Raw genomic sequence first — 12,216 nt, 5'->3', positions numbered from 1 at the left:
CACTTGGATATCTGGGGGAAGAATGGTCCAGACAGAAGGAATGGCTGGTGCAAAGACCCTAAAGTAGGAATATTCCTGTATGTCTGGCCAGTATGACTCAGAGTGAGGTAATAAGCAAAGGGGAAAGGGGTAGGAATCAAATAAGAGAGAAAATGGGGGTGGGGAGGAATGCAGGTCTTATAGGTTATGGCAAGGTGTTGGGTGAGATGGGAGCCATTGCAGGATTTTGAACAGAGAAGTCACATGCTCTGTCAGTTTAACAGAGTCACTGACTGCTGTGTTGAGAACAGATTGCAGGAAGGCCATGATAGAAGCTGGATACCAGTTGGTGATCACACCAGGTGGTAGCATTAGAGATGGTAAGAAGTAGTTGGATCTGGATTTGTTCTGAAGATAGACTCAGTAGGATTACATGATACCCTACTGATATCATGGGGTTTGAGAGAAAAAGAGAAATCTAGAATGCCTGTCAGGATTTTTGTGAGAACAGCTGTGAAAATGGAGCTGGGGATGGGTAAGACTGCAGGTGGAGAGGTTTTTTGGGGGTGGGGGGAAATGAGTTCTGTCCGCAATGTTAAATTTAAACTTCCTATATCAAATAGGCAGTTGGATATATGAATTTGGTGTTCAAGAAAGAGGACTGAACTGAAAGTGTAGCTAGACAAAAGAGAACCAAGGACTGAGCCCCAAGGCCTCCAGCGTTAGGCTGGGAAGAAGAGAAAGAACCAGCAAAGTAGATTGAGTAACAGGAAGATGAGGGGAGTGTGGTGCTTGAAGGCCAAGTGAAGAAAACAAATCAAGTTCTAATATTTTTTTCCCATTTCCAGGGGACTGTGATGGTATTCATACTCCACTTTGGGAACCATTGCTAGTATGTTCTTCTCCTGTCATGTCCTGTGTATTGACATCAGGCTTTTAGCACTATGAAGGCTTTTTGTTTTATTTAATGAAATATGAGTTCAGGGAATAATACAATACTAGTGTACTGGGCACATAGATTAAAAAATGTTAACATTTTACCATATTTGTTTCAGACTTTTTAAAAAGAAATTAAAAATTATTAAAAGAGGTGAAGTTGCCTTTTCTTCCTAGATACCAATCCCCTCCTTTCCTTTCCTCCTGTAAAGTTGATGCACATTCTTCCATTCCATATCATTGTTGTCGTTAATACATATGTGTGTCCATAAATTGATGTATAATACTGTTTTATGTATTAAAAATTTACAGTGATGGCATACTAAAAATATTTCCAAACATGCTTTTCCAATTTGTTTTGAAATGTATTCATGTTGACATATGTAGATTATTAATTCAGTGCTATACAGTTTATGAATATACCCATTCATTTATCCATTCGCCCATTGATGAACATTTAAATCGTTTCCCATTTTTCTGTTATAACAATGCTGCAGTGAACATCCTTGAACCTGCCATCTTGGGTACGTGCTGGGTTGTGGAGAGTACAGATCTTTGGTTTTGTGTTACCATAATCAGAATAGGAGAGGAGCCATTTCTCCCCGGTTTGCCAGTGCTTGGTATGTTCACACTTTGTGTTTTTTGCTGATCTTACAGAATTGAAATGGTTTCCTGTTTAAATTTGCATTCCTCTGGTATTTGTGAAGGGGGGCATCTTATCACATGTTTATTAGCCATCTGAGTGTTTTCTTTTTTTCCATTTTCTTTTTTTTCCCCACTTTTATTTATAGGAGTTCTTCATATATTGTTTACTAATATTGCTAATTATAAATATTGCAAATATCATTTCTTTGTCTGAGTTTTATCTTCAGTTATGATTCTCTTATACAAAAAATAATTTTATTGTGGCTGGTGGTAGGAAGGGGGGATTGCAAGTGGGTATGAGGGATCTTTTGGAGTGATAGAAATATTTTAAAATTGGGTTGTGGGAATTGTACAACTCTGTAAATTTACTAAAAATAATTGCATTGTACACTTAAGTGAATTTTATGGTTTGTAGATTATACTTCAATAAAAGCTTTTAAAATTAAAAAAATATTTAATGGCATCTTATCAGTGTTTCCTGTTGTGGTTTGTGTGTTTTATGTCTTATGGAATTTTACTTAATCTATTGTCAAAAGGCATTTAAATTTTGTATTTATTGCCTTCAAGTTTTATTTTGCACATTTATATGTTGGGAATTTATTTTGGATTATTGTTGGAGGTAGGGATAGAATTTTATCTGTATGTAGCCTGTTTATGACATAGATCATCTTTTTCAATTGAATAATGGGTATTTAAATATTTAATATTATTTAAATTAAATATTACTTCAGGCACACACACACACACTCCCATGTGTGTTCCTAAGATCTCTTTGATTCTCTTTGCAAAATATACTTTTTTTTTTTTTTTTTTTTTTTTTGCGTCACGCGGGCCTCTCCCATTGCGGAGCACAGGCTCCGGATGCACAGACTCAGCGGCCATGGCTCACGGGCCTAGCCACTCCGCGGCATGTGGGATCTTCCTGGATTGGGGCATGAACCCGTGTCCCGTGCATCGGCAGGCGGACTCTCAACCACTGCACCACCAGGGAAGCCCTACTCTTCTTAATTGCTATAATTTCATAAAGAGCTTTGCTATTGGGGAGGGCAAGTCATCTTTCATTACTCTTTTTTTAAATTAATATCATATTACTATTTATAGATTTATCCATTTTAGAACTAACCTATACATCTTATCACAGAAGGTAAGAATTTAACTTTTTTTTTTTTTTTAAAGAAGATGTTGGGGGTAGGAGTTTATTAGTTTATATATTTTTGATGTGTTGGGTCTTCGTTTCTGTGCGAGGGCTTTCTCTAGTTGTGGCAAGCGGGGGCCACTCTTCATCGCGGTGCGCGGGCCTCTCACTATCGCGGCTTCTCCCGTTGCGGAGCACAAGCTCCAGACGCGCAGGCTCAGTAGTTGTGGCTCACGGGCCCAGTCGCTCCGCGGCATGTGGGATCCTCCCAGACCAGGGCTTGAACCCGTGTCCCCTGCATTAGCAGGCAGACTCCCAACCACTGCACCACCAGGGAAGACCCACTCTTTTTTTAAGTTTTTTTAAAAAATAAGTTTCAACATTTTTTTAAAAATATTTATTTATTTAATTAATTTTTTTGGCTGCCTCGGGTCTTAGTTGCAACACCAGGATCTTTCATTGAGAGCTCGTGGGCTCTTTGTTGTGGCTCTGGGCTTTTCTCTAGTTGTGGCGTGCAGGTTTACTCTTTAGTTGTGGCACGTGGGCTCTCTCGTTGAGGCACGTGAGTTCAGTAGTTGTGGCGCACGGGCTTAGTTGCCTCGCGGCATGTGGGATCTTAGTTCCCCCACCAGAGATTGAACCTGTGTCCCCTGCATTGGAAGGCGGATTCTTTACCACTGGACTACCAGGGAAGTCCCTTTCATTTCTCTTTGACATTGCTGTCTGGCTACATTACTTGGTCTTTACTCCTCCATATGAATATAAAGTCAGCTTGTCAAGTTTGTCAGAAAACTCTCTTGGAATTTTTATTGAAATTGCATTACATTTCAATATCGAGCCCCCCCCCACATGAATATGGTGTATTTATGTCTTCTTTTAGGTCCTTCAGTAAAGTTTTATTTGTCATAATTTTTAAAGATTCATATGTACTTTATATAGTTTTGGTTGCCGTTGTAAATGGGATATATTTAAACAGTTTTCATTTTGTAATTGTTTTTTGCTAGTATAGGAGACTACTATTGATTTTTTTTTCCTTTTTATTAAGTCCTGACTTATAGTAAAGCTATACACAGCTCAGTGGATATGTATAGTACTCATCTTTGTCACCTCTACCTTCGTGCCCCTTCTCAATTAGTATTTTCCCAGAGAAACCACTGTTGTGGTCTTCATAATTTTGAATTTCATATAAATGGAATCACACCACATGGCCTCTTTTGTGTCTAGATTCTTTCTTGCTACATCACACCCGTGAGATTCATCTGTGTTGTGTTTAGCAGTAGTTGGTTCTTTTTCATTTTTCTGTAGTATTCCACTGTATGAATATACCACAATTCACCCATTTTAATTTTTTTACAGAATTAAATATCCCATTTATTAATTTATAAGCCATAATAACACCTGACAGTCATTTTACCTCACCAACAGCTTTTTCTTTGAAAAAGGAAAACAAATTAATATATAAATTTCAGCAATATCAGAAACTTTATTTTACTTGAATTAGAACATAATTCATTTCGGAGTTCAATTGTATGTTCAAGGAGTTAGTAACAATAACCAGAAAGTCAACCTAACTATTGTTAACTAGTGTCTTTAAAGTGCAAATTTATTTTCATTTCTTGCTGTACACCAGTGGAAAAAATTCAATTTCAGAATCTCAGCAAGTTCTTCTTAAAAATAGCCTCCTTCCCATTTTATGCAGTGAAATGTGGAACCAAAGTTTTTTAAAGAAAATGAAGGACAAACAAATATAGACTTCTGTAGCTGGTGGTATACAAATTCATAGGCAGAGCAGTGGAACTCCATGACCTCTGGGGGAGCAGTCCATTCATAAGCTGACAAAATTTTAACCATTTTAATATAAACTTCCAATGATCTAAAATAACTGATTGAAACAAACTACATTATTTCCTCTCTGAACATCAGTCACCAGGATATATGGAGGGAATTGCTGCTACTTAAGCCCCTCTTACTCCAGCATCCACATTTGTGAAGAATGTCTGCTGCTCCTTTTCCTCAAGTATTTAGACCTCTGCTTTGCTCCTGAGGCTGGTGACAGTGTTGAATAAAATGCAGCTATTACTGAAAACCCCACAAGCTAAGCCAGTGGTCCTTTCATTTGGGCACAGTCTTTTTTTTTTTAAAATAAATAAATAAATCTATTTATTTATGGCTGTGTTGGGTCTTTGTTGCTGCACGTGGGCTTTCTGTAGTTGTGGCGAGTAGGGGCTACTCTTCATTGCGGTGTGCGGGCTTCTCATTGCGGTGGCTTCTCTTGTTGTGCAACATGGGCTCTAGGCCCGCAGGCTTAGTTGCTCCGTGGCATGTGGGATCTTCCCGGCCAAGGGCTCGAACCCGTGTCCCCTGCATTGGCAGGTAGATTCTTAACCACTGCACCACCAGGGAAGTCCTGGGTCATACAATTTTAATCACCACATGATTTTGCCAAACGTTCCAAAGCCTAGCTTGGTGCTATACTTTTCCTGCCTCCCCTAGAACCTGATTCAGACCCCAGTGCAAACAACCCAGTAAGAATAGACATGGTAGTCAGAACACAGTGGTCTTGTCTACTCTAATGCATAATATTAAATAATATTCTTGATTAATTTCCATTATTCAAGGTTGTGTTAATCAGATAGGAGCTTTACTATTAAATACTGAAATGTATCATGTTTCCACAATGGGAATTTTCTTATTTTTAAATATTTTAAAGTAAAATAATTTTCAATCCAATCCAATGCTACAAACTATTTCCATAGAAAATGGCAGTTTCCTTTTCACAAAAACAACATTTCCTCACCAAATATTCTATCTAGTCATGGCAGAAATGGTGAAGTCTCATCAGAAAAAGAGTGAACAGGTACTCTTGCGGCAGCACTTAAAACACTGATTCTGATTTCTGCTCTAGACTGAATGTTTGTGTCCCTCACAAATTCATATGTTGAAACCTAATTTCCAATGTGATGGTGTTTGGAAGTGGGACCTTTGGGGCTGATTAGGTCATGAGGGTGGAGCCCTCATGAATGGAATTAGTGCCCTTATAAAAGAGGCCCCAGAGAGCCCTTTCATCCCTTCTACCATGTGAGGACACAGTTACTCATCGGACATCAAACCTGCCATTGCCTTGGTGTTGAACTTCCCAGCCTCTGGAACAGTGAGAAACAAATTTCTGTTGTTTATAGGCCACCTAGTCTATGGTATTCTATTACAGTAGCCCAGACGGATTAAGACAGTTTCCTAAGGATTCTTCTCAAAACCCTAAGAATGTAACTCCTTGTAATTACTTCCTTTCAGTACTCCGTAATGCCCCCAAAATGAGAAATTCCCTATTTATGCCAAGGACAAAAAGGTGTAGAGAGGAAGGAGAATAGTACATTTCCCTTCAACTCTGAATCCGGGCAAATGCCACTTCAGATTTTCATGTCAAAGAATTAGGCTGCAGGAATTAAATACTAATTGCAATTGCTTTTCACTTCTGCATGTTTGTCAGTCACAGAAAAGGGCCATTGGGATGACTGGGGAAAGTGGGAGCCTCTTTGCGTCCTGGAGATGCTTTTAATAAATGCCAGCTTTCTGCTGGTCCTAGAAACTGGGATAGCAGCTCACAAGTTCCTCCACACTGTATGGTTCCTGGGTCTGTCTGAGTAGTGGAATTAAAGTGGCTCTTTTGTGGGACTTCCCTGGTCTGAGAAGTGGAATTAAAGTGGCTATTTTGTGGGGCTCCCTGGGACTTCCAGTGGTTAAGACACCACGCTTCCACTGCAGGGGGCACGGGTTCGATCCCTGGCTGGGGAACTAAGATCCCGCATGCCACGCAGCGTGGCCAAAAAATAGAGGGAAAAAAGTGACTAATTTGTAATTTTCAAGCACTATTCTTCATTCCTTTCCTTGACACCCAGGAAACCAATGCTTGCCAGCATAGAGGTCTGTATCTGTAGGAGTTCCACCTTTCCAGAGAAAATTCTTTATGTTACCTGGGAAGTAGACAAGACAGGTAACTTGGAAACATATTTACATGGGAACACATCTACACAGAAAAGTGAAACTTGGCCATGATTTCTGTAGTGATGCAGGTCTAAGATGCCACATAGGGAAAAAGAGTACCATTTATAAAGTTTTCCCCAGGGAAAACCTTTGGAGTTTTGTTTACAAAACCAAACCAAACCAAAAACATATTCTGGTAGGGAGTTTTATTTTTGGTTTGTTTTTAGTTTAAAAACTAACAGTGAGGGCTTCCCTGGTGGTGCAGTGGTTGAGAGTCCGCCTGCCGTTGCAGGGTTCACGGGTTCGTGCCCCGGTCCGGGAAGATCCCACATGCCGTGCAGCGGCTGGGCCTGTGGGCCATGGCCGCTGGGCCTGCGCATCCGGAGCCTGTGCTCCGCCACAGGAGAGGCCACAACGGTGAGAGGCCTGCGTACCGCAAAAAAAAAAAAAAAGAAAAGAAAAAACTAACAGTGAAACCCATGGCAGTGAAACCAGAGTCCCTCATGATTGCTGTTATGTGATATTTTTGATACTTTGTAGCTTTTAAAGAATTCACAAGTTTTTCTTTTTTTATATATTTATTTCAAAAATTTTTTTTAAATTTTATTTATTTTTGGCTGCGTTGGGTCTTTGTTGCTGCGTGTGGACTTTCTCTAGTTGCGGCGAGCAGGGGCTACTCTGTTGTAGCGCACAGGCTTTTCATTGCATTGGCTTCTCTTGTTGTGGAGCACAGGCTCTAGGTGCGCGGGCTCAGTAGTTGCGGCTCGTGGGCTCTAGAGCGCAGGCTCAGAGTTGTGGCGCACGGGCTTAGTGGCTCCGCAGCATGTGGGATCTTCCTGGACCATGGCTTGAACCCATGTCCCCTGCATTGACTGGCGGATTCTTAACCACTGCTCCACCAGGGAAGTCCCTTCTTTATTTTTTTGGCTGCGTCAGGTCTTATTGCAGCATGTGGGATCTTTTCGTTGCAGCACGGGGGCTTCTCTCCAGTTGTGGTGCGTCGGCTTCTCTCTAGTTGTGGCATGTGGGTTTTCTCTCTCTAGTTGTGGCGCGTGGGTTTCAGAGTGCCTGGGCTCTGTAGTTTGCGGCACACAGCCTCTCTGGTTGAGGCGCGCGAACCCAGTAGTTGTGGTGCATGGGCTTAGTTCCCCTGCGGCATGTGGGACCTTAGTTCCCCAGCCAGGGGTTGAACCCATGTCCCCTGCATTGGAAGGCATATTCTTTACCACTGGACCACCAGGGAAGTCCCCACAAGTTTTTCTTTATGCTAGTAGTTTCTTAAGTCTAGAAAAGACTGCAGAAGCTATTGACATCTTGAATGGCATAAACTACTTGAAATCAGGTCAGTGTATTTGCAGAGCACAGTCTGCAAAATCTTTGAGAATTAATTACACTCTGGGAAATATGATTTATTGACTACATGGTATTTAGATCCGTTTGTAAAAAAAAAAAAATAATGAGCAGTAAGGTCCTGAAGTGGCAAGAGTATCAATTTCTTTTATGGTCTGCCTCCTGTTGAAGCATAGTAGAATCAGTTCTAAACTAATTATTTGGATATTTGGACAGGTTCATTTCTACGTATGAGAGAATGAATTTTCTGTTGGTCAGGTTCTTTTTTAGTATCTTGGTACCAGCGCTATGGACCAAACATAATTCACATTCTCTGCCTTCAGGGACACTTTAAAGATTATAGAGCAACATTTTTCATTTTGGGGCTTATGGAGAATATGCCCTTTGTCATTAGTGAAAGAGCTTGTTCTTCATTTGTTGGAAGTTTCCTTGTTGTCACCAGAAAACAGTTAGTGACCTCTTTATGTGCAAAGTGTATTAACTGGAGATCTGGGGATTTTGATGCAACTATTTCTGTCCTTTCATTTATGATGGTTTTGACTGCAAGTGACAGAACATCCTAATGTGACTGGCATAAAGGGAAATTTATTTTTGTTACATAACAGGATATCCAGTACTTTAGTGACAGCATCATGGGCCCTGATTTTTATTTCCTGTTCTGTATGCTCAGCATGTTGGCCTTGTCTTAGGCAAGTATCTTTTAGAGTTACAAGGTGGCTGCAGTAGTCTCCGATACCACGTGCAGACAGAATAATATCCTGAGAAAGAGGAGGTACCCCTCTCTTGTGTTAAGAGCAAGGTATCTTTTCCCAGAGAATCCCTGGACAACTTCTCCTCATCTCATTGGGAAGAAGAGAGTCACATGCTTTTTCCTAAATAAGCTCGTAAGAACTGAGGTACTGTTCAAGATTCTCCCTGAGCTAGAATGGAATTTCACATTCTCTTGAGGTTTGGCTGCCTGAACAAGATTGGGACTCTACTAGGAAAGGAATAGTGGAGACAGACACCATCATCCATAGCCCTCTCAGTCCACGATTTTTACAGCAGGCCTTGGTGGACACCAGACTTCAGGAACGACCTCTGGTTGTTTATCAAAAAGAGTCAGAGCTTATGCTATTTCCAGAACTTTCAAGGCTGGGCGGTAGGTGAGTCAAGCCCAAGCCCTTCACCTACGTCAGCATATCCCACAGGGTTGGCAGTGGGCATGTCTTCATGAGGAAACTTGAAGTTTCTTCCTTCAAGTGACATACAAGGCTCCACACCTTGTAGGCCAGGGCTTCACAGAGGTTGAGAGAGTTCTGGGCACTTCCACTTTTTCAGGTTCCCAGTTTATTTAAAAAGAAATGCCAAATCAGAGCTATAGAAATGTGGTATATTTTACATGTTTACTTCTAAGAAAATATTTCAAACACAAAAACAGTACCATTATTTTATGTAGACATCAAGGGGAAACAAAATATCAAAAGTCTACATCTGACTGGAGATTGAACTTCTTCCTTTCAGTCCTGTGGGGGCTGCAGAGGATGCCACGGATCTCTCAGAGTCCCGGGAATGGCCCTAATGTCCAACTCTTCTGGGGCACTTGGCACTGTTGACCCCTCTCCTAAACCAGATACCCACTGACCCAGGCTAGAAAGTCTGGCACCTTCTTGGTATCCCATCTGTGGTCAGAGGCAATCCCAGGGTGAAGAGGAGCCAGGGCAGGAGCCAATTGACATTGCTAACTAGAGTCCACTGCCACAGTGGGCACCTCTAGGAACCCTGAGATAAGCCTTCGGCAATTGCTTCCTGCCCCCACTTTCTGCCCTAAGCACTGCCACTGTGCTTTCATATTTTATTTTCATATCGTTGTGCTTTTACTCACTGTGGTCCTCTTCCTGGAATTATTTTAATTCATTCTAACAAACCTCATTTTGAGTACTGCCGTGTGCCAGGAAATGCCTTGGATCCTAGATGGAGTTAAGAGAGAATGGTTTGGTGGTGGTGACAGATGACAAAATAGATGACAGTACAGTGATTTATTGCTGCCTTAGAGTTGGCACAGGGTGCCGTAGGAGTCGCAGAGGTGTACATCGAACTCTTGTTTCAAGAGAATGGAGTCTCAGAAAACTCCCTGGGGCAGGGAGTTGCCTTATCCTGAAGGAGGACTAAAAAATGAATAGTTTTAAAGTGGTGCTGATCTGTTTGTGGGAGCGGGAATGGAGAATAATTTATTTTTGTTGATAGTGGTGAAATAGAACATAGTTTCCTGGGCAGCTTTGGATTAAGAAAATTTTGCAGTTTTGCAACAGTGTTCTTGTATAGCTCATTTTGCCCATAATTATGAGGTTCAGAAAAAAAAACAGTTTATTATCTCTTGCAGATAAAAGCATATTTCTGCTCTATATTTTCTTTTTCTTTTTTAGTCTTGATCTTTCAGATGTCTTGCCTACTACATTCCTTTTTAATTTTTTTAAAATGTTATTGAAGTATAGTTTATTTACAATGTTGTGTTAATTTCTTCTGTACAGCCAAGTGACTCAGTTATACATATATATGTTCTTTTTCATATTCTTTTCCATTATGGTTTATCACAGGATATTGAATATAGTGCCCTGTGCTGTACAATAAGACCTTGTTTATCTGTTCTATATATGATAGTTTGCCTCTGCTATCCCAAACTCCCAATCCTTCCCTCCCCCACCCCTGCTACCTACTACATTCCTAGTTTTTAAAATATATTCAGTATTAAGTTGCCCACTATATTAACTTTCTTGAGAGAAGACTGACATTAAAAGGAGGTTATTTAAGTACAAAGAGCTTTTCTTTGTCCTTAGAGTCAAACAGAAAGGGAAGCTCTGTGGTGCTAGACATGGTCATAAATTGATGGCCATAGATTTAAAGTAGAAGAAATATGAAGCCTGAATTCCTTTCAGAAAAGCAAAACATTTTTTAAAACTATTTATTTATTTATTTTGGCTGTGCCAGGTCGTATTTGTGGCATGTGGGATCTTCGTTGCGGCATGCAGGATCTTTTAGTTGTGGCATGAGGGCTCTTAGTTGCGGCTTGCAGACATCTTAGTTGCGGCATGTGGTCTTCTTAGTTCTGGCATGTGAACTCTTAGTTGCGGCATGCATGTGGGATCTAGTTCCCCCACCAGGGATCAAACCCAGGCCCCCTGCATTGGGAGCACGGAGTCTTACCCACTGGACCACCAGGGAAGTCCCAAAACAAAACCTTTTTATGCTTCTGCAACTCAGGAAGGAATGGCTTTCCCTGTCTGGTCCTTGGCACCTTCAGCAGAAAAGTTGGGAATCTAGAGTGACCTGATTTCTCAGGCAAAAACCCTTCCTTTGAGTCAGGGAGAGACCTTTACCAGTACTGAGTATTGTGAGAAATCCAAACAGAGTGAGTTGGTGTTGCTTTCTGTTTTTTTCTTGAGCTCTTAACTGAATGTGAAGTGAACAGGGATAGTTGCCTTCCTGATGGCTATAACATACTGTAGCTCTAAAATCAAATCCTTTAGAGAACTTAGAAGGGATCTGAGAACTAAGAAAGGAAGAGAATATGGGCTTCTGTGCATAAAAAGACGGATGGAAGAGACCAAAATTACATCATTCAACAAAAATTGACTCAGCTACCTCTCATGCATCAGGCAGTGTTGTACTTACTGGGGAACGCATAGCAGGGAACAAGACAGAATCCCTGTTTTTCCTCAGGAGTGGATATTCTGTGAACTCCAGGGAAACTGTGGCTTGCCTGGTGTTTTGATTCCCTCTTTTCCTCTCTTCCCTCTGTTAGGAGAGAAGAATAAGCTGAACAGACTCTGACCGTTGGTTTTCAGCTCGCCAGGACCTTCTACCTAGCTCTCCTTTCCTGGCTCATGTGCTGCATCCTCTGCTCTCAGTGTGCAACTGGCCCCCAACGCAATGTGTGTTTGTCAAACCATGGAAGTGGGGCAGTATGGCAAGAACGCAAGTCGGGCCGGAGACCGGGGAGTCCTCCTGGAGCCCTTCATCCACCAGGTGGGCGGACACAGCAGCATGATGCGCTACGACGACCACACTGTGTGCAAGCCCCTCATCTCCCGGGAGCAGCGCTTCTACGAGTCCCTCCCTCCCGAAATGAAGGAGTTCACCCCTGAGTACAAAGGTCAGTCACTGGCCAGTTTGGAGACGGCAGCAGCTTATAGGCCCTCAGCTCAGTTTTC

At 41.5% G+C, this 12,216-nt stretch overlaps 1 protein-coding gene across 4 annotated transcripts in view; it reads left to right on the top strand.

Moving 5' to 3' along the window:
* The window catches only part of IP6K1 (inositol hexakisphosphate kinase 1), a 72,934-nt gene that overhangs the window by 39,578 nt on the left and 21,140 nt on the right, over positions 1–12,216 (top strand). For 3 of the 4 annotated variants that reach the window (XM_022573126.2, XM_022573125.3, XM_022573127.3), the window contains exon 2: positions 11,808–12,158. The exons of the other annotated variant lie outside the window; for it this stretch is intronic. In XM_022573126.2, coding sequence (XP_022428834.1) covers positions 11,936–12,158 — 223 coding nt within the window. In that variant the 5' untranslated portion in view covers positions 11,808–11,935. The remainder of the gene's footprint in view (positions 1–11,807; positions 12,159–12,216) is intronic. 4 annotated transcript variants of the gene reach the window in all.

Source organism: Delphinapterus leucas, chromosome 10, assembly GCF_059928025.1.
Source record: "Delphinapterus leucas isolate spDelLeu-1000000601 "Yukka" chromosome 10, BTC_Dleu_Yukka2, whole genome shotgun sequence".
Classification (NCBI taxonomy): domain Eukaryota; kingdom Metazoa; phylum Chordata; class Mammalia; order Artiodactyla; family Monodontidae; genus Delphinapterus; species Delphinapterus leucas.
Note: the sequence above shows the minus strand (reverse complement) of the source record. Positions and strands in the feature narration are given on the sequence as shown.